The 20376-nt window shown below is 48.6% G+C and overlaps 1 protein-coding gene across 5 annotated transcripts; it reads right to left on the bottom strand.

The window, feature by feature from the left end:
* Positions 1–4914: 4914 nt before the first annotated feature.
* Positions 4915–14130, bottom strand: SLC38A5 (solute carrier family 38 member 5). 5 transcript variants are annotated; one of them, XM_027534560.1, is made up of 16 exons: positions 14026–14130; positions 12542–12595; positions 12385–12454; positions 11913–12031; positions 11747–11820; positions 11031–11123; positions 10826–10904; positions 8945–9027; positions 8591–8649; positions 8352–8489; positions 8062–8141; positions 7306–7406; positions 6940–7055; positions 5997–6141; positions 5800–5903; positions 4915–5327 (listed from the first exon to the last, which is right to left on the bottom strand). In XM_027534560.1, the coding sequence occupies exons 2-16, from the start codon at positions 12592–12594 to the stop codon at positions 5226–5228; spliced, it is 1416 nt and encodes a 471-aa protein (XP_027390361.1). In that variant the 5' UTR covers position 12595; positions 14026–14130; the 3' UTR covers positions 4915–5225. The 5 variants fall into 5 exon arrangements, with proteins under 5 accessions (XP_027390361.1, XP_027390362.1, XP_027390359.1 ...); XM_027534561.1 differs by having other exon boundaries at positions 11913–12028; XM_027534558.1 differs by lacking the exon at positions 14026–14130 and adding an exon at positions 12942–13044.
* Positions 14131–20376: the final 6246 nt, after the last annotated feature.

Genomic DNA, 20376 nt, shown 5'->3' with positions numbered 1-20376 from the left:
TTATTTTGTGTCCATGACAACTTACTGAATTCTTTTTCTAATTCTAATACTTTGTTGATTTTCTTGGTTCTCCTAAGTAGATAACCTCATCATCTGAAAAAATAACATGATTACCATCATTTTAAAATACTTACCCCTCTTGTTGCAATGGGCATGATGTCTAGTTCAATATTGACTAATATTGATATTAATAGTGGGAATGGTGAGCAATGAAGACTTAAATTTAAAACATAATTTGTTCTTTAGTCACTAAGTTGTGTCCAACACTTTGAGACCCCATAAACTGTAGCCCACCAGGCTCCTCTGTCCATGGTATTTCTCAGGCAAGAATACTGGAGTGGGTAGCCATGCCCTTCTCCAGGGGATCTTCCCAAGTCAGGGATTGAACCCGAGTCTCGTGTATTGCAGGTGAATTCTTTACCACTGTGCCACAAGGGAAGCCCCAAAAACATAATACCACTTACAATTGCTGCAAAGAAAACGAAACAATTAGGTATAAATTTAATAATACATGTATAAAACTTATATACTGAGCACTACAAACCATTGAGGAAAAGATCCAGAGAAGACTCAACATAGTAAAGGTTTGATATACAGATATCAAACACTTGATATCCACAAAAGTATATACAAAAGTATATCCACACTTTGATGTTCAGATTGATGCAATTCTTATAAAAATTCAAGAAATATTATAGATATAGACAAGATTATTCTAAAATTTATATGGAAAGGCAAAAGAACTAGAATAGCTAAAAACAACTTGGAAAATGTTCCTCCCTCCAACATGGGAGGAATCACTCAACCAAATTTGAAGTCAAAAATGTAATGTTGGGTAGAAAATAAACATGTAGATCAAAACAGAACAAAATAGAAAACCCAGAAATAGTCTCACACTTATTTTTTATTTTTCTACAAAATTACAAAAGTGATTCAGTGGAAGAAGTATTGTCTTAAGAAATTTTGCTGAAGCAACTGGATATCCATAGGCTCCCCCAAAAGAACATTGAACTAAACCTCATGTGTGTGCTAAGTTGCTTCAGTCATGTCTGACTTTGTGCGACCCCATGGACTGTAGCCTGCCAGGCTCCTCTGTCTGTAGGATTCTCCAGGCAAGAATACTGGAGTGGGTTGCCAAGCCTTCCTCCAGGGGATCTTCCCGACCCAGGGATTGAACCCATGTCTCTTATGTCTCCTGCACTGTCAGGTGGGTTCTTTACCACTAGCCCTACCTGGGAAGCCCCCTAAATCTCATACCTAACACAAAAAGTCATTCAAATGGGTCATAGATTTAAATGTAAAACATAAAAATTTAAAACTGGGCATGCTGAAGAGTTCATAAACATGACACTGAAAGTGCAACCCACTAAAAAATAGATAAATTAGACTTCATCAAAATTTTTAAGTTTCACTCTGCAAGAGTGCTTATTGAGAGGATGATCTTAAGGTTCAACATGAAGATGAACATTTTTTAGGGCCAGGCACTGGGATTTAAAGTTAGTTTATTATTAAAAAGCAAGCTTGTTGAGCTTAACTTTAGTGGCAGGAAGGAAGGAACAGTGAAACAAGGAGTATACAGAAGTAATCAACTCTAGTCAACTGCCCCATTTCCAAACATAGAGAGGAGAGAAAAGATTATAAAACTGTAGTGGCTTATAGTGGAGAAGGCAATGGCACCCCACTCCAGTACTCTTGCTTGGAAAATCCCACGGACGGAGGAGCCTGGTAGGCTGCAGTCCCTGGGGTCACGAAGAGTCGTACATGACTGAGCAACTTCACTTTCACTTTTCACTTTCACTTTTCACTTTCATGCATTGGAGAAGGAAATGGCAACCCACTCCAGTGTTCTTGCCTGGAGAATCCCAGGGACGGGGGCAGGGGCGGGGGGCCTGGTGGGCTGCCGTCTATGGGGTCGCACAGAGTCAGACACAACTGAAGCGACTTAGCAGCAGCAGCAGCAGTGGCTTTTAGATGTAGAAAAATTATCTGAGAAGACAAATGAATGTCTCTTAAACATCTGAAAACTTTTTTCATAAATAAACACATAAAGTGAAATCTTTCATAAAGCAAAAGGCAAAGGAGAAAAGGAAAGATATACTCATTTGAATGCAGAGTTCCAAAGAATAGCAAGGAAGGATAAGAAAACCTTCCTCAGTGATCAATGCAAAAAAATAAGGAAAACAATAGAATGGGAAAGATTAGAGAGCTCTTCAAGAAAATTAGAGATACCAAGGGAACATTTCATGCAAAGATGGGCACAATAAAAGACAAAAATGGTATGGACCTAACAGAAGCAGAAGATATTAAGAAGACGTGGCAAGAATACACAGAAGAACTATACAAAAAAGATCTTCATGACACACATAACCATGATGGTGTGATCACTCACCTAGAGCCAGACACCCTGGAATGAGAAGTCAAGTGGGCTTTAGAAAGCATCACTACGAACAAAGCTAGTGGAGGTGATGGAATCCCAGTTGAGCTATTTCACATCCTAAAAGATGCTGTGAAAGTGCTACACTCAATACGCCAGCAAATTTGGAAAACTCAGCAGTGGCCACAGGACTGGAAAAGGTCAGTTTTCATTCCAATCCCAAAGAAAAGCAATGCCAAGGAATGATCAACCTACTGCACAATTGCACTCATCTCACATGCTATCAAAGTAATGCTCAAAATTCTCCAAGTCAGGCTTCAACAATACATGAACCGCGAACTTCCAGATGTTCAAGCTGGATTTAGAAAAGGCAGAGGAACCAGAGATCAAATTGCCAACATCTGCTGGATCATTGAAAAAGCAAGAGAGTTCCAGAAAAACATCTATTTCTGCTTTATTTACTATGCTAAAGCCTTTGACTGTGTGGATCACAACAAACTGTGGAAAATTCTTAACAGATGGGAATACCAGACCACCTGACCTTCCTCTTGAGAAGTCTGTATGCAGGTCAGGAAGCAACAGTTAGAACCGGACATGGAACAACAGACTGGTTCCCAATTGGGAAAGGAGTACATCAAGGCTGTATATTGTCACCTTGCTTATTGAACTTATATGCAGAGTACAGAATGCGAAATGCCTGGCTGGATGAAGCACAAGCTGTAATCAAGATTGCCGAGAGAAATATCAATAACCTCAGATATGCAGATGACACCACCCTTATGGCAGAAAGTGAAGAAGAACTAAAGAGCCTCTTGATGAAAGTGAAAGAGGAGAATAAAAAAGCTGGCTTAAAACTCAACATTCAGAAAACTAAGATCATGGTATCTGGTCCCATCACTTCATGGCAAATAGATGGGGAAACAATGTAAACAGTGACAGACTTTGTTTATTTGGGCTCCGAAATCACTGCATATGGTGATTGCAGCCATGAAATTAAAAGACACTTGCTCCTTGGAAGGTAAGCTATGACCAACCTGTACAGCATATTAAAAAGCAGAGACATTACTTTGCTGACAAAGGTCTGTCTAGTCAAAGCTATGGTTTTTCCAGTAGTCATGTATGGATGTGAGAGTTGGACCATAAAGAAAGCTGAGCGCCTAAGAACTGATGCTTTTGAACTGTGGTGTTAGAGAAGACTCTTGAGTGTCACTTGGACTCCAAGGAGATCCAATCAGTCAATCCTAAAGGAAATCAGTCCTGAATATTCATTGGAAGGACTGATGCTGAAGCTCAAATTCCAGTACTTTGGCCACCTGATGCAAAGAGCTGACTCACTGGAAAAGACCCTGATGCTGGGAAAGACTGAAGGCTGGAGGAGAAGGGGATGACAGAGGACAAGATGGTTGGATGGAATCACCCACTTGATGCACGTGAGTTTGAGTAAGTTCTGCATGTTGGTGATGGACAGAGAAGCCTGATATGCTGCAGTCCATGGAGTCGCAAAGAGTCAGACGTGATTGAGTGACTGAATTAAACTGAAAGAAACACATGTGAATTTTTCACTTATTAGTGAGGTAAATGTCTATGTCTCCTAACAGTCTGCTGGCAAGACTGTGGTGTCATTGGTTGATGGGAGAGCAAAATGGCCACCCTGGTTCCTCCTTGGACCTGCCATGCTTGCTCCTACCTCAGGGCCTCTGCACTGGCTGCTTCCTCTACCTGAAACTTGACTTGCTCCTTCTAGTCAATCAAGGACCCAGCTCCTTTTCCTTTCCTCTATAAGGTCTCCCTGATTGCCCGCCCCCCCCACCAATCCCAGCATTACACTCATTTTCCTCATAGTGCTCCTCTTTATCTGTTTTCCTCTCTTCAGCTAGATCAGAGATTTAGCAATTTTTTCCTGAAAAGGGCCAGATAATAAATAGCTTAGGCTTTGTGAGCTCTGTGGTCTCCCTTGTAACTCCTCATCTCTGCTGTTGTAACACTAAAGAGCCATCATCAGTGTGTAAATGAGCAAGCGTGACTGTATTGTTTGTTTGTTTGTTTTGGTGGCCTGTACCAGGAGTGTGACAGTTTCAATGAAGCTTTATTTGAAGACACTGAGGTTTGAATTTCATGTTAATTTTCAACTGTCACAAATTCTTCTTTTGATTTTTTTTCCAATCACTTAGAAATGTGTAAACCATTATTATTAGCTTGGGGATAAACAAAAAGTCAGTGGGCTGAATTTGGCTGGCAGGTCATATTTTGCCCTTTCTTGTGTAACTTCAGGGATTTTTTGTTCAACTTCAGGGATTATTGTCTGCTCAATCTGCTGCTATACCCCCAGCACCCTAGAACAGCACCTGGTTGCCAGTAGGCTCTGGGAGATGTTTCCTGAGTGAGCCAGTGAAGGGATCTATGTGAGTTTTGTAGCCAGCTACTGAAGGGCAGAGAAGTGGGTGAACAGATAAGAGCCGCTACAGTCCTCCTGTCATTTACCAATGTGAACCTGGGAAGGCTCCCCTAAGAAGTGCCGGAAAGAAATGAAATACTGATGATAGAGTTGCAATTTAGCATCTTTATTCTTCCCCTTTAGCTCAACGGTGATCCTGACAAACAGCTTCTACAAGGAGGAGGCAGAAAAGACTGGACTGGGCAGGGGTTCCCTAAGGGCCTAGCCTCCTCCTCCTCCTCCTGTAGGGTTGGGGTTGGGGTTAGAGTCATGATCTGAGCTTGGCATCCCCTGAGGAAGAAGGGAGTGAACCACTCTTCAGCCTGTGGCTATGTTGATGGGAACCGGGAGAGCAGTCCATCTCCCTCCACGTGCACGGGTGGATGCACACTGGGGCCCAGGTGAAGCAGGGCTTGGTCAGTGTCCAGATACATGGCTCTGGCCTGTGGCCCAGTTGGCAAACATGAAACCTAGGCTGATCGCCATGAAGAGGACCCCCAAGACACCAAAACACAGAGCCTGTGGGTGAGAGGGAGAAAAGATGGGGCTGGGTGTGTACCTACACCCAAGCTCCTCCATCCCCTCCAGGGAGTGCTGCATTCATTCCTGATCCTCCTTTTCTGCTCTCTCTCCTTTAAAACCAACCCCTTCCTGTGACTCCTCCTTCCGTCTTCCTAAAATTCTTCAGGGAGTACTCTCCCCCATCTTCCTTGAAAATGTTCCAAACTTCTCCTAATAGTGCTCCTTCCATCTGTCTGAAGAATGCTTCCTCCACGCCAGCCCCTTCTTAAGTGCTTGCTGTCTTCTCAAACTCTTCTTGTGCTCTGTCTGCTCAGCCTCTTCCTATGACAATCTTCTTCATTCTTCTAGACCATCTGCCCTCTCTGCTCCAAGCCCCCTCTTGAAAATGTTCCTTCAACCTTTAGCCATCTTTGAATGCTCCCTCTTCAGAATGCTCCCTCTTTCCCCAGCCCTCCCCTGGAATGCTCACCTGGATCTTGGGCCAGGAGTAGAGGGGCTCCACCTCAGAGGGCACAATGCGGAGGTAGAAGATGCTGGGAAGGATGAAAATGAGGCTGGGGGCTGAGGTAGACCCTGAAGGACAAGCAGGAAGGAAAGAAGCAATGTAAGATTGGGGTACAAGGCCCATATTATGTGGGGTCTGGGACTAGGGCTGGGGATACAGACCGATAACCCCAAAGATATCCCGGATGGTTGGCACACAGATGACAAGAACATTGACCAAGACAAGCAGGATCAGTGCTATGGCCACATGGCGTGGCCAGCTGAAGGCCTTGCTTGGAAAAAGTAGCTGCTGCAGAGCCCGGCGGATCTGTGACCAGAGTACAGTAGGATGAGGGTCAGGGCTCAAGCACTGCCTCCCCTTCTATGTATATATCTGTCTCTAACACCACCCATAGTCTGAGACCCCTGATTTCTCCTCCATCTGACTCTACCTCCATTCTGTCTGACCATCCATCTGTGCCTCCACCTTCTACATGAGCATCCTGCATCCCTTCTGCTTGACAGTCTGTGACCCTTCTGGGTGATCATCCATCTATGCTTCCACTCACTGTCTGAAATCTTGTCCTCCTCTATCCAACTATGTCTGCCTCATCCTTCCTGACCACCCACATGTCCTTCCACCCTGAGGTCCCTGCCCCTCTCTCCTCATCTGATGACTTCCATCTCCCTCCTCTGTCTGCTCAGCCAACCTCTCCATCAGGGAGCCTTGTCCCTCCTACACCTCACTACTTCTGTCTCCATCCTTTATCTGTCCATCCCTGTTTCTTCATCTTGAATATCCATCTACCTATGCCTCTACCCTCTGTCTATTCCTGCTTCCCTCTTCTGTCTAGTCAGACATCTGTGCCTTCTCCCTCGAAATGACAACCCTGTTCTTCTGATTCTTTATACTCTGCCATCCATGTCCCCCTTGTGTCTGACCATCTATTTTAGCCTTCTCTGTCCATCTGACAACTCTATCTTCCCTGTCTGTCCATCCCAGCCTCCTCTATCCATCCATCCATCCACTCCTACCTCCACCCTCCATCCAAACATTCCTGCCTAACGCTCTACCCATCCATCCATGCCCCTCCACCCTGTAGGCCCACTCTTGCCCCCAACATACAGGGAACAGCACAACTGGCACCGTGAGAGTCACAGCGAGCAGCACCGCTAGACGCACACAGAGGATGAGCAGGTCATGCTGGCTGTACATGTGCAGCATCTCCGCCTCCACGCTGCCTGGGACATGGGACACAGGAGATGGGATGTGATTGAAGCACCAGGACCAGTGTCCCAGAAACATATATGTGTGCACACACATACACACGCACACACAGACAGTGACAAAATCTCCATGCAGGGTGTGTATAGTCCCTTTGGAAACCGAGGGGTCTGAAAGCATGCAGGGAAAGTGCTGAGGCTCCTGCTTAGTAATCTACCCAGTCCCCACCCTAGCTCTCTACCCAGCCCTGGCCCCAGCCGCACTCACTGTAGAAGGTGAGGTATCCAAAGGTCGCCGTGAGCCCATACATGCAGAACATGGCCCCAATGGACACGTTGGCCACAGCCTGCATTCTGCGCTTGGAGGGCCTGAGGTATAGAGGTCATAGAACTGTCATGTCCAGACCCGTGGACTTGGTCCAGGCCCCTCCAAACCAGCCCCCATCCTCTAGAGTCTTCCCAGAGCTGATGTTCAGCTAGTACACGCTGAGATGCCCATCTCTGCCTCCCCTGTATTAGCCACGCCTCCCTTCTCTATCCATCCCTCTAACCCCATATAACCAACTCTGCCTATCTCTTTGACCATCTCTGTCTCTCTTTTTCATTTGACTGTCACAGCCTCTCCCTCCATTCTGATTATCCACACTGTCCCCCTGATTGATCATTCATACATTCCTCCCATCATCATATCATCCCTGCCCTTCCTTTGCACATCCATATCCCTCTCCATCTGACCTTCCCCATCTCCCCCATCCCATCCACATATGCCACCCCTTCATCTGATCTCAGCCTCTCCATTTGTCCATTCACACTTATACTGGATGTTAAAAGGGTAGAATACTTAAGCCCCAATTAGTGAACAGTCACTGTGTTGCATCCCCCAAGCCCTCCTGGCCACCTCAAACCCCTTCCTTGGCACAATCTGGCCACAATCGAGCTGTACAGTACCAGGACCATGATAGGCATTATGACTATCACCCCACCTGCTGCCCTATCACCCATGCCCACTTGCCTGCCCACTCACCGGCAGAGTTCTGTGTAGATGGGCAGCACTTCAGGGTGGCAGACAAAGGCAAAAGCCATAATGGGCACTGTGTAGAACATCTGGGGGAATGGTCCAAGTACAAGAGATTAGAGTATAAGGGCTCCATCTTCTCCTCCCCACCCCCCCAGCTCCACCATTGCCTTCCACATCAGACGCATGGAAGCCCCTGATGTCCAATACCTGGCTCCACTCTGAGCAGAGTGCAGTGTGGGACAAAACCAGAGGACCTGCGTACAGTGCAAGGCATAGACATATGCCAGCACACCAACCTGTGAGTCAGCTGTGAACATCTGGGCCTCACAGCTTGTGTTGAGCCCATGGATGGGAAGGCTTGGGGAGCTCTTGCTCTCCACTGCTGTTCCATTGTGGCCTACAGTGCAGCCAAGCTGGAACTTCTTATAGATGACCTGGAGGAGGGAGGGTGGGGAAGTGAGGTCATGGGGAAGGCTATGTCCCAATGCCCCAAACCTTTTCTGTACTTTTGCATGTCCTTCTCCCTCAGACTCACCGAAATGAGGAAAAACAGCATACAGGTCAGAGAGAGACCACTGGTATACCCCAGGTAGCCTGCAAGGGGCAATATACAGAGTCTCAGAAATCAAGGGAACCCCCCCAAGCAAATATCAACCCCCTAGTCTGACCTTAAATTCAAGGCCCCTTCACCCCAATTTTGCCACACTTTGCACAAACTTCCACCTGGACCAGCCCCCCAACACTTGACAAACTCCTATTCATCTGTTAAAACCCACATGAAACAAGCTCTCCCCTGGTATTCCACAGCCCTTGAAAATTGAGATTCTTTGAATCTGGCTCCCCTTCTCTAACTCCATCATCCAAATGACCAAGGCAGGAAGCCTCTTACCCAAGTGTCTCATGAGGGCCAGTGGCAGGATGATTAAAACACTGACAATGATGATAAGGAGGTTTCCCTTCAAGAACCAGTCCCTAAGGAGACAGGCAAACATAATGACTAACTGCCTACCAAAGAAAACTGTCAAGCAGACACTCATAGAAGACAGCCAGACAGGTTTCTGCACACAGTCAGGAGAGATGAGCTGACCCCTACAGGTGGTTACAGGGACAAATGGCACAACAGGAATGACAGAAACAGCCAGACAGATTATCAGACTATCAGCCACACACTGTCAGAGGGATATAGCTGGGAACACACACATAGCTGGACAAACTGTGTCATCAGACCTCAAGTGGACATACAGTCAGATGGGCAAACAACAGCCCACAACAGCCAGATTCACAGTGTCCAACACAAGGTGCCAGACACAGAGTGAATCATGACCCTGGTATGTCTAACAGGTAGAACAACAGTCTGATGATCTCTTGATGATCTGCAGACTCGACAAAAAGTCAGAAACACATATGTGTGATTGTTTGAACAACTCAAGGTTTGTTGAGCACTTGAAAGTAGTTGAGCCGATTTGGCCAGAGTCAAAGATGGAAACTGAGACAGAATTAGCCAGCTGCCCATGCTGTTGGAACCAAGCTCAAAGAAAGAGAGGGATCTGTACAGATATTGGAGGGAGGTGTCCAGGCAGGATAGTCTGTTAATACAGAATTGGCTGAACAATTGTTCATTTCCTCAAAGAATTTTATTAAATAGTGCTTAATATGTTCTGGGCATTCACATATTCTCTTCCTACTAGACACACAGTTACAAACCAACAAAGCACCACTGGTCATATATGCAGTGGGAGCTAATTATAATAATGAGACACATCTAGTCACATAGACTGTTAGCTACCTGAATGGCTTCAGGATCAAACCAAAGATCTAAGAGGATACCCAGAATCAGCTATCATAAACAAACAACTGAAAAGATTCAGCCATCAGACAGATGCAGAATTAAACACACAATTGGCTGGATATATACTCAGAACAGGCAAACATACATGGTTGGAACCATAATACAGAAAACATATATAGTCACAGTTGAGGCTCACACACAAACAGCCAGAAAGAATTTGCCAGAACAATGGTAACCACGTTAAACACAGAGAGTTAAACACAAATCATTTATACATTGGAGTAGGAAACAGCAACCCACTCCAGTATTCTCGCCTGGAAAATTCCACAAACAGAAGAGCCCGAATAAGCTACAGTCCACGAGGTCACAGAGTCCAACACGACTGAGTGACTGAGCAGGCACATGTATACATAGCTGGTGCCATGGTACACTGCACAAACACGTGCACGTACTCTGCTGGAGTCAGTGACCATACACTTATACCTAGACAGATTCAGCCAGGCCTAATGGACCCAGAATCAAACAGAATGCACCGGCCAGAGAAAGTCGGAGTAAGCAAATGTCAAACACACATGGCTGGAGTCACAGCACACAGGACACAGCTGTAGTCAGCTAGCATACAGATGGCCAGAGAATCTGCCAGTGCAAGAGTCACAGAATCAAACCCATGGACAGGATTTAGGTCTACTGGATAGGCGTAGCCACAGGGTCAACATGAGAGTACACTGGACACATGGAGTCAGCCAGAACAGTCACAAAAATCAACATGTGGTGTTACTGGACTCCACTAGCCAGAGCAATCACACATACTGCTAGCATCACAGTACACAGGAATCGCAGTCTGCCCAAACTGGCCTGCCCAACAGCCTCAAAAATAGAAGACCTGGGAGTCAGCCGGACATAGAGTTGAAGCTAGCAGCCAGACCCCACAGGCAGAATCAGTGGCCTGTGGGTCAGAGCCAAGGGGTGTTGCACACTCACCCCTCAGGGTCCATGTCCAGGAAAGTGGCGATAACCAGGGGAAGTTCGGATTTGATGATGAACAGGTAACTGGACATGGCTGGTGCAGGTGGGGGCAGGTGTAAGCAGAAGCATTCCCCTCATCTCCCTCCCACCCCAGCCTGGGGAAGCCCACCTCAGCCCACCCTCTTCCCCCAAGCTGACCCCCACCTCTCAGAGTGCTCACCCCCAACATTGTGCAGACAGATGACCGCCGCCACCACTACTTTCCCCGCAGGCCCCAGCGCCCTCTGTCCCAGCTGTTCATAGGCTCGGATGCCTGGAGGGGAGGGGACCAGAAAGGGACAGGTTGTGGGTCCAGGAGGCCAGGCCAGGGGTGGGAGAACCTCCCAGGGCCAGAGCCTGGGAGCTAGGGAGCTGGGGCTTGGGCTGATTGGGTCTCATTGCTCGGAGCTGAAGGTGAGGGTTAGGCAGTTAGGATTGGGCTTGGGATTGGAGTCTGGCAGGTAGGATCTGTGGCCAGGGAGAAGGTTGGGGGCCAGATGTAGGTAATGGGGGTCCTGGGGGTCCTACCATGGCTTCACTCCACTGAAGCCATGGTAGGAATGAAGTCTGAGATCTGGGGCTGTGGCAGCTTGGGAGCTGGGGGAGGGTAGTCTTGGGTTGTGGGGCTGGCTTCCTTGCTAAGTAAGCTGGAGACCGAGGGTGGAGTGGAGTGGTCTGGGAGTAGGGAGGGTCTGAGCAACAGGCTTTGATGGTCAGACTGAGGGCTGAGGATTGGGGCTTGGGAATCTGGGAGCCCAGATAAAGTATGAGACCCAGGGTACAGTCTGGGGTCTGGAGCCCAGAGACTTGAGTGTGGTGTCTGGGGTTCTGGATCCAAGTTCTGAGGGGCCGGTCTTGGGTCTGGAGGCCAAGGTCTAGGTGAGCTCTGGGTCTCACCTACAACACCAGCACAGGTCAGCAGGAGATGGATGGAGTACGAAGACAGAAGAGCGATGCACAGCAACAAAGCCCTATGGCAGATGGCACTGCTCGGACTTGGCCTCCAGGCCTCCCGGCTGGCCCCACAACACCCAGCCCCCACCCCAGACTGCCTAGGACTCACAGGAAGAGGAGGATCCCCGTGTGGGCCATGGCATAGGCCAGCCCCAGGATGCCGCTGCCCATGATGGCGTTGCTGAGGTTGAACACTGACATTCCAAACGATGTCTTCCCCTCGAACTGCTGGTAAGGGGCAAGGCCCAGGGAACATGGGGAGGGGACCAGGTAAGGAGACTAGGGACGGAGACCAGTGCTGGGGCCTTGGGAAAGGCTAGGGAAGAAGTGATGGGGGCAGGGAGAAACCCAGGAAGGGCCATCAGAAGGAAAATAATTTGAATATGGGAAGAAGCTGGGAAAGGGAGAGCAAGGAAGGGAGATTCTAGAGGGGAGCAGCTGGAAGTAGAGAGGAACAGGGGAGTGTGGGGCAGAGACCAGAGGCAAAACAGCAGAAGGGAAGAGCCGGGGAAGAAGGAGCAGTAGGGGAGAGGCTGAGCTGGGCAAGATACAACTGGGATGGGTCCTGTGGGGTCACTCACATCCATGAACTGGGCCGGTTTCCTCCCAGGAGAAGGACTATGGCTGGGCAGGAAGCCCTCATGCTCCTGCCTGCAGGTAGAATAGGCAGAGAAATTAAGGAGGTGATGAGAAGGTAATTCGGACCTCTGACCTTGACCCATTGGGCCCCCGACTCACTCCACAGCATTCCCAGGGAGGGCTCCGTTCATCTTTGGATCCTGCAGTTCCATCCTGTGGGCAGAGAAATGGGGTGGGGTGGTCAGTTATGGAGCAGGGTGGCTTACAAAGTGGGGCGACCTAGATGAAGGGGACTGAGGCTCTGATGGCAATGGACAGATACAGAAACAGAAACACAGATGAGGCGAGGGGAACAGGGACAGAGGGATGAGAGAGACAGGAAGGAAAGTGGAGAGGATTGGAGACAAGAGGGAGAGGCCGAGGGAGAAAGAGAAGGGAGAGAGACAGAAGGGAATCAGAGAGGGAGAGACGCCAACAGTTTACTCATTGAGACACGGAAAAAAAAGAAGGCAACTAGAGATAAAGGGGTAGGGACAGAGACAGAATGAGAGATACTGACCCCTCAGCAGACGAGATGGCCATCTGGAGTGGGGACAGCCTCTCCTCTCAGACCCCAGACTCACTCTCTCTTACTCTCGGTTTCTCTCCTTCCCCGGTCCCCTGAGCACCTCCCCCTTCCCTCCACCCTCACCGTGTGGTTAGGCCTCTCACTCCTTACAGGGACACGTGTCGACCCGACTGCCCCACCCCTCCTAACGCCCCCTACCCCCCTCCTCCCCGCCTGGGCCGCCAGCCTGAGCAAGAGCTGATGCAACCTGTTGAAGGGGCTGGGGATGGGGTGGGGGGCAGGCTCGGCGACCCCAGCCCCGCCGGGGACAGGACACGGCAAATTGCTCTCTGCCACAACTCTGAATATCCTCGATAGAGGCCAAAGGCAATTCTCCAAACTGAACCCCTTTCCAGGGATAGAAGTGACCCCGGGATTCCCATTTAATTCCCCTCCTAGGGACTACAGAGGTATTCTCCAGGACCTTTGTCAAGTCTTATATACCCCTATTTTAGTAGAAGTCACTTTAGAGACACTTCCAGGCTTGAGATTGTTTCTGGACTTGCGGTGTCTCAGGAACCTCGCCTGAGCCCTAATTTCCCCTCATGAGGAGAAGAGGTCCCTCAGACAGTCATCAAAAGCCCACTCCCAGTGCCTGATGTACTTCCTGGGGTGGGGTGTCTCTGCAATCCCCATGCAAGCTTGGAGTCCCCCTTTTCTGGACAGAGTGTCTCTAAAGAAACCCCCAGCCCTGAACTCACTTCCTGGGAATGCCGTATCTCAGAAAACCCCATTCAAGGTCCCCATCATCACTAAAACTGCCTCCAGGAAACCCCCTACCCAAGCCCTGAATCCCCTCCGTGGGTCAGGGAAGGCTCTCAAGGAGCCCCATCGTCAAGTGTGAGCACCATTTCAAGACTCCCACCCACTCCTGGATTCATTTCCTGGGATCTGGGTACCAAAAGGACCCCCGTCCCATTTAATTCCTCACTAGGACTAAAAAAATCTTCAGGGAACCCCTGAGCCCCCTCCCGGGACCCCTGTTCGTGCCTTGGCATCTCAGGAGCCCCCTCGATGGCCAGCACCCCCTCCTCACCTCCCTGCTCCTCTCAGCTCTTGAAGCGGCAACTCAGAACTGGGGCTCTGGGACCCCGCCACCGGGCGGCAGGGCTCCCACTCAGCCAGACCCTGCCTTCGCCTGCCCTCTGACCAATCAACACCTCGGGTTTTGTCGGTGGCTAATCAGCACTGCCAGTGCTCCATCTGCCCCGCGGTTTGTTGTTTTTTTTTTTTTTTCCCTGTAGAGTTTTAAGTTTAATTCAGTTTCCCTCTTCTTGTTCTGGGTGGGGGAAAGAGAGGGGTTGCCTCCCTTCATCTGAACCCTCGTTGAAGTAAACAGAGGTTTCCCGGGCAGGCGGTGGAGATGGACTGAAAGATCAAAGGAACAGACCTACATCTAGAGAGAGGAAAAGACAGACAGAGGGAACTGACTCAGGTCAGACACACGGCAGAATGGAATGGATGGCAGGAGGAGAGACAGAGATAGGAAGAGAAATGATCTCAAATAGAGACGAGCAGGCAGAAGAAACAGCACAAGGACAGAAAACAGGAAGGGATAGAAAGACACGGGGAGTGTGAGGGAGTGATAGGCAGCTGGGCAGTAAGGGGAGAAAGACTCAGAAACGGTGGGCAGGGAGAGGCGCATGCAAGCTCCTGGACAAATGCAGATGGACAGGTGGACACAGCCAGACACATCCACAAACATAGATTAGGAACAGACACACTGGCCCAAAGGGACAGAGCAAGTGGCTGAGGCTGAGAGACACAGATGGGGGCAGGTGGCAACAGGCAGAGAAAGTCAGATTCAGGCAGAAGAACAGACAGATGTGAGGACAGCAGTGGGACAGGTGCAGGGAGAGACACAGCCAGGCCACCATAGGCTGACCTCAGACAGACAGCCCAATGGAGAAAGGACCCTAGATCTTGGGGGGGGTCCCCAGAGGGAGGCAAGGAGGGAATTTGTAGTTGGGTGGAGAGTGTGGATACACGCTGTCTGTAAATTGGGCACGCCCTGAATTCCTGGACCCCAGCCTAGGCGTTGGGTGGAGCCTGTCCATGCCCTAACTGAGGAGCCCCACTGTCTGTCTCTCTTAAATAGGGGTCTGTGTGTTGACTCCATTCGGGCGTGTGACAAGCATGTCTGTTTCAGGCGAAGCATGTGTCTCCTGCAGGAAGTCAGGAGCGTATACATGGGGTCCGGGCCCCACTTGACTGGGCTGCTTGAGGCCCAGGTGGACAAGAAGCCTCTGTCCTGGCCCCTCCACCCACCTGCCCGCCCCCCACAGGGAGCACAGAATTCCCGGAAAGGCCAGGGGCTGGCTAGGGCTTCAAAGCTAGCCTGGAGGCTTCCACCCCACTGGCAGTGGGAGGAGGGTGAGGGATGGGGCGTTTCCTTCCCCTTAGCAGGAGAGGGACTCTCGAACACTCAGGGATCACAGCCCCATCCAGGGGCTTAGAGATGGAGGCAGACTCACCACCACCCACAGAGGTACACAAACTCCTGTGTAGACTCACAGCCACATACAGAGAATACAGGCTGACTGATTCGAACACACACAGACTGCACATGGAGAGCCAAGGCGATGGGACAGCTGTGCAGAGGGACTTAGTCTTATAAGTATCGTCATCCACAGCCTCAGTGCTGCACACGGAGATAACAGACAGATACAGGAATAGGCTCTCACTGCTTTACTGCTACTGCAGACTCACAGATATCATCGTCACCCACAGACTCGTGGCCACTTGAAAGAGAACCAATGGGCAAATCACACACAGACTCACAGCCACACACAGAGCCAGAGCACACAGACAAATACAATTCCACACAACCAACAACATTATACACAGTCCCAGCATCTCCCACACACATGATTGCAGGTTCAGACGACCCTGGAGGCCAACATTCAGGTTCAGCCTCTATAGTGATACTTCTGTGCATGTGAACTTGTGTATGAACTGTGACCACATACAGCTGTGGTCACAGAGAGAGGTACGCACAGCCAGACACGATTGTAGAGACAGAGAAGCCGTAGTCACAGATACATGCACAACTGCACTCAGGAAAACAGGTGGACACAGCTGTGTATACACAACTATTTACACAAATTAAGTCAGGGAAGATGTGCACGGAGAACACACATATAGGCACACAAACGGAAGAAACAGGGATGCAGAAAGTACATTTACTATCATTACAAAGAGGAAATCCAGAAAATACACCTAAAACTTTTTGAAGAAGAAACAAAGGAGCATTTGCTTGCACCAAAGGAAATACCCTTAGGACACACAATCCAGTATTCTTGCCTGGAGAATCCTCATGGACAGAGGAGCCTGACGAGCTACAGTCCATGGGGTTGCAAAGAGTTGGACACGACTGATTGACTAAGCACACATAGGGCATACACACCTACAGCCACTCACAAGTAGAGACACAAACATGGTGATAGAGAAGAAAGACACACAGACATCAGAGACAGACACACAGAGAAGAGACAGACTTCTCACCCATGAGCATTACAAAGGAGACACAGAAGCACTCAGAGAACACACACACAGCCCCATAGAGATGACTGCACAAGCAGACGGGACCAACAGTTAGTTGCCAAAAAGGAAATACAAGTTGGATAGGCAACCGTGGACACAAGACACAACCAGGCAAGTAACATACTAAGACACATGTGGAGCTCACATACATGTGTTTGTGGCTGGGACCATGTATAGGCAGCTGAGATACCCTCAGGTATTCACACACATGCATGCGTGCATGTGCACACACACACTACTCCCGTCTGTCCGGGCCTACTGTGTCTCTAGTCTCCTCTTCTCCCCAAGAGCCATTACACACCTGTGCCCCAGGCCAGCCAGGGAAAGAGACACCTGTCAGCTGAGACCTTGGCCCAAATGACTAGGGGGCGGGGGGATGGGGACTGGCTAGGCTGGTGTCTAGATTTCAAGAAAAGTTTGAAGTATCCCATCCAAAGAACTGGTGAAACTAGGACAAAAAACAGATGCCCTCACCCATTACCACCCAGCAGCAGCTTCCTACTCTGATCATTGTCCTCCCCTTCCAGGGCCACCCAGGCCTTTAAACATTGCCCAGCACAGGGCCACCCGGGTACATGTCAGGAGGTCGATAAATGTTTCTTATAAAGTGTCATATCATCATCATTATTATTTTCATTTCTGCCTAGTGAACTCTTCTAGGGGAGGAGCAAGCCCTCATCCAGCTCTACACCCCATCGCTCAGCTAAGTTTCAGGGCACTGCAAATAGCAGGTGTTCTACATATGCTGGTAGGAGGAAAAACAAAGGGAAAGTGAAATCTGGCTGCAGAAGCAGGCTGCTTTAGAAGGAACAGATGTCTTTATGCTTTACTGAGGCCTCGAGGCTGTGCCAGGGATAAGAACGCGGTATTCGTTCATCAAATTAGGGCCCTTTCTAGGGGTCATTTAAGGCTTTCGTTGGTTCAGTAAAGCAGACCCTCATGTGACATTTGGGATTGCTATCGAATCTATTAAAAGTTGGTTTAAGTTCTTGTCAGTTCTTCTAAGCAGAACCCCGGCTTTTCATTAAATCACTACACAGCAGCCTTCAGGGGAGGGAACCATGGAGCAAAGCAGTTAATAGCTTGAGTTTTCACAGCTCTGCCACTTAGGAGCTGAGTGGCCAGGAGCAAGTCTCAAAATCTCACTGTCAAGCTTCCCACGGGGCTGCTGCTGCTGCTGCTAAGTCACTTCAGTCGTGTCCGACTCTGTGCGACCCCAAGGACAGCAGCCCACCAGGCTCCACCGTCCCTGGGATTCTCCAGGCAAGAACACTGGAGTGGGTTGCCATTTCCTTCTCCAATGCATGAAAGTGAAAAGTGAAAGTGAAGCTGCTCAGTCGTGTCCGACTCTAAGCGACCCCATGGACTGTGGCCTACCAGGCTCCTCCTATGGGATTTTCCAGGCAAGAGTACTGGAGTGGGTTGCCATTGCCTTCTCACGGGGCTAAGTACTGCCTAACTCAGGGCCATGGGGAACACTGAAGGAATTAGTACAGGTAAAGCACTAAGAACAATGCTTGACATAGAGTAATTGCTCAATAACATCTTTGTGAAAGGAATTAATGAACTCTTCTCATCCAGTGAAAGCAGTACCCCACTGAGCTGGATTTAGGATTCTAATCTCTCCTTTCAGGCAGGCTATCCATGGACAACTTTTCTGTCCCTCAAAGCAGCCCCTGGACAGCAAGACTTCTTGAGTCAGTGTCTGGTCCGCTGAGCCTGGACACCCCCCCCCCCCGCCCCGCGTTTCCCTCACGTGGTAAGATGCCCTCTGGCACAGGGCTAGCCTGGCAGCTCCCCTCTCTGACCTTTCTGGAGGCTGAGGGGAGGACAACTTTACACTCAGTGGGGTGCTGGGTGGGAGTTGCAGGCGGACACCTCACTCCGGGAAGAGCCTGGAGAGTTCAGAGCTTGGCTCCTGTCCCCCAATCCCCCCAGCCCTGCTGGAGGAAGCAAGTTTCTTTGCAAAAAGTTAAACATCCTCTTTGTGAGAGGCAAGAAAACAGGACGTGGGAAGCGTCCCACAGGGTGAACCTGGGCCCCCAATGCCTGGCACCTCCTCCTCTCTGTTGAGCAGCGCCTGGTGGCTTGAACCCTTGCTTTCTCACACATGCTAACCTCTGAAGGGGGGCCATGTTCCCACTGCCCCCCACAATGCCCTTGAACTCCAGTGACAAACTCTGGCTTCCTCCCTGGCTCTCCAGGGTCTGTGTCTGGCTGTCTACACCTCCTCCCAGGGCCCCACATAAACGCAGAGCACACCACTAGGGAAAAAGTGAAGGAACAAAGCAATAGAAGGGTGAATTCAACAAACATCTATTGAATACCAACTGTGTGCCGAGCCCTATTCTAGGCGCCAGGGAGGCAACAGTAAACAAAACAAAAGAAATCCCTGCCTAGCAATGCTCACATTTCTAAGGAATGATGAATTGGTTGTTCAGTTCTTTGGATACTCTCCAAGCTCATTCCCACCTCAGGGTCTTTGCACTTGGCGTTCCCTCTGCCTGGAATGCTCTTCCTCCAAATATTCATTCCGGCTCAGCTCAAATGTCACCTCCTCTGAAAGCCTTAGATGACCACACTAAAATAGCAATTCAACCCCTGTTACTCTCCATTCCTTTCATCCTTTATTATTCTTCATAGCTTTTATCACCACCTAACATAACATTAGATCCAACCAGTCCATTCTGAAGGAGATCAGCCCTGGGATTTCTTTGGAAGGAATGATGCTAAAGCTGAAACTCCAGTACTTTGGCCACCTCATGCGAAGAGTTGACTCATTGGAAAAGACCCTGATGCTGGGAGGGATTGGGGGCAGGAGGAGAAGGGGACGACAGAGGATGAGATGGCTGGATGGCATCACTGACTCGATGGACGTGAGTCTGAGTGAACTCCGGGAGTTGGTGATGGACAGGGAGGCCTGGCGTGCTTCGATTCATGGGGTCGCGAAGAGTCGGACACTACTGAGCGACTGAACTGAACTGAACATAACATTATTTATTTATACTTAAGTGCAGTTACTTTAGTAAGTAGATAAATACAGCAGATTTATATATATATATATATATATATATATATCTCAGCATATAAATTTATATAAGATGATATATATATTGTACATATACTATACAAAATGCAAAAATATATTCTATATTTCCATATAATGGCATATGTATATTTATTGTATTGTTTACTAATATATAATTTATATACCAGTAAAAATTAGACATCACTATATACTTCTATGTCACCATATACATAGTAAATGGCATGTGTTTACATCTCTATTATATTCATATATACATATCCTCCTTTTCCTCATCTGTAAACGGGGGAAACAGCCATTATTAAACATGAAATTATATAAACTTACAACTAAATTAAATTCTGAAAGGTGATACTCAAAATTCATCACTTATTTTACTACATTTCATTATTTCTATGCTCCTGAGAGATCATTTATCCCTGTTTTATTTGTACAATGGAGATAATAGACATGGTGCACTACTGCACCTCTTCCAGATTCCGTGTTCCGTGACTACACCTTGGTAAGCTGAAATCTGACAAGATAATAGTATGTAAACCATGGAAACTGGCAAATGTTAGAAAGCAGAGCTTCCTTTCCCTCTCCACCTAAATAAATGCTTGTTAACCATTTACCAGAATATCACTGAAAGCACTCAGAGAGTGCCTGGCACATGGTAAACGCTATAATGTTTCCATTACTATATTTGCTTGTGCACTGAGTCCAGACGCAGTCTTTTTTTTCTAGGTCCGAGTTAAAAGTGTTTGAAGAACACAGAATTACAAAGAATTAGTGTGCTGAACTGCACCTATTTAATCT

This window comes from Bos indicus x Bos taurus, chromosome X (assembly GCF_003369695.1).
Source record: "Bos indicus x Bos taurus breed Angus x Brahman F1 hybrid chromosome X, Bos_hybrid_MaternalHap_v2.0, whole genome shotgun sequence".
Taxonomy (NCBI): domain Eukaryota; kingdom Metazoa; phylum Chordata; class Mammalia; order Artiodactyla; family Bovidae; genus Bos; species Bos indicus x Bos taurus.
The sequence above is the reverse complement of the archived record's forward strand: the minus strand, read 5'-3'. Positions and strand labels throughout refer to the sequence as shown.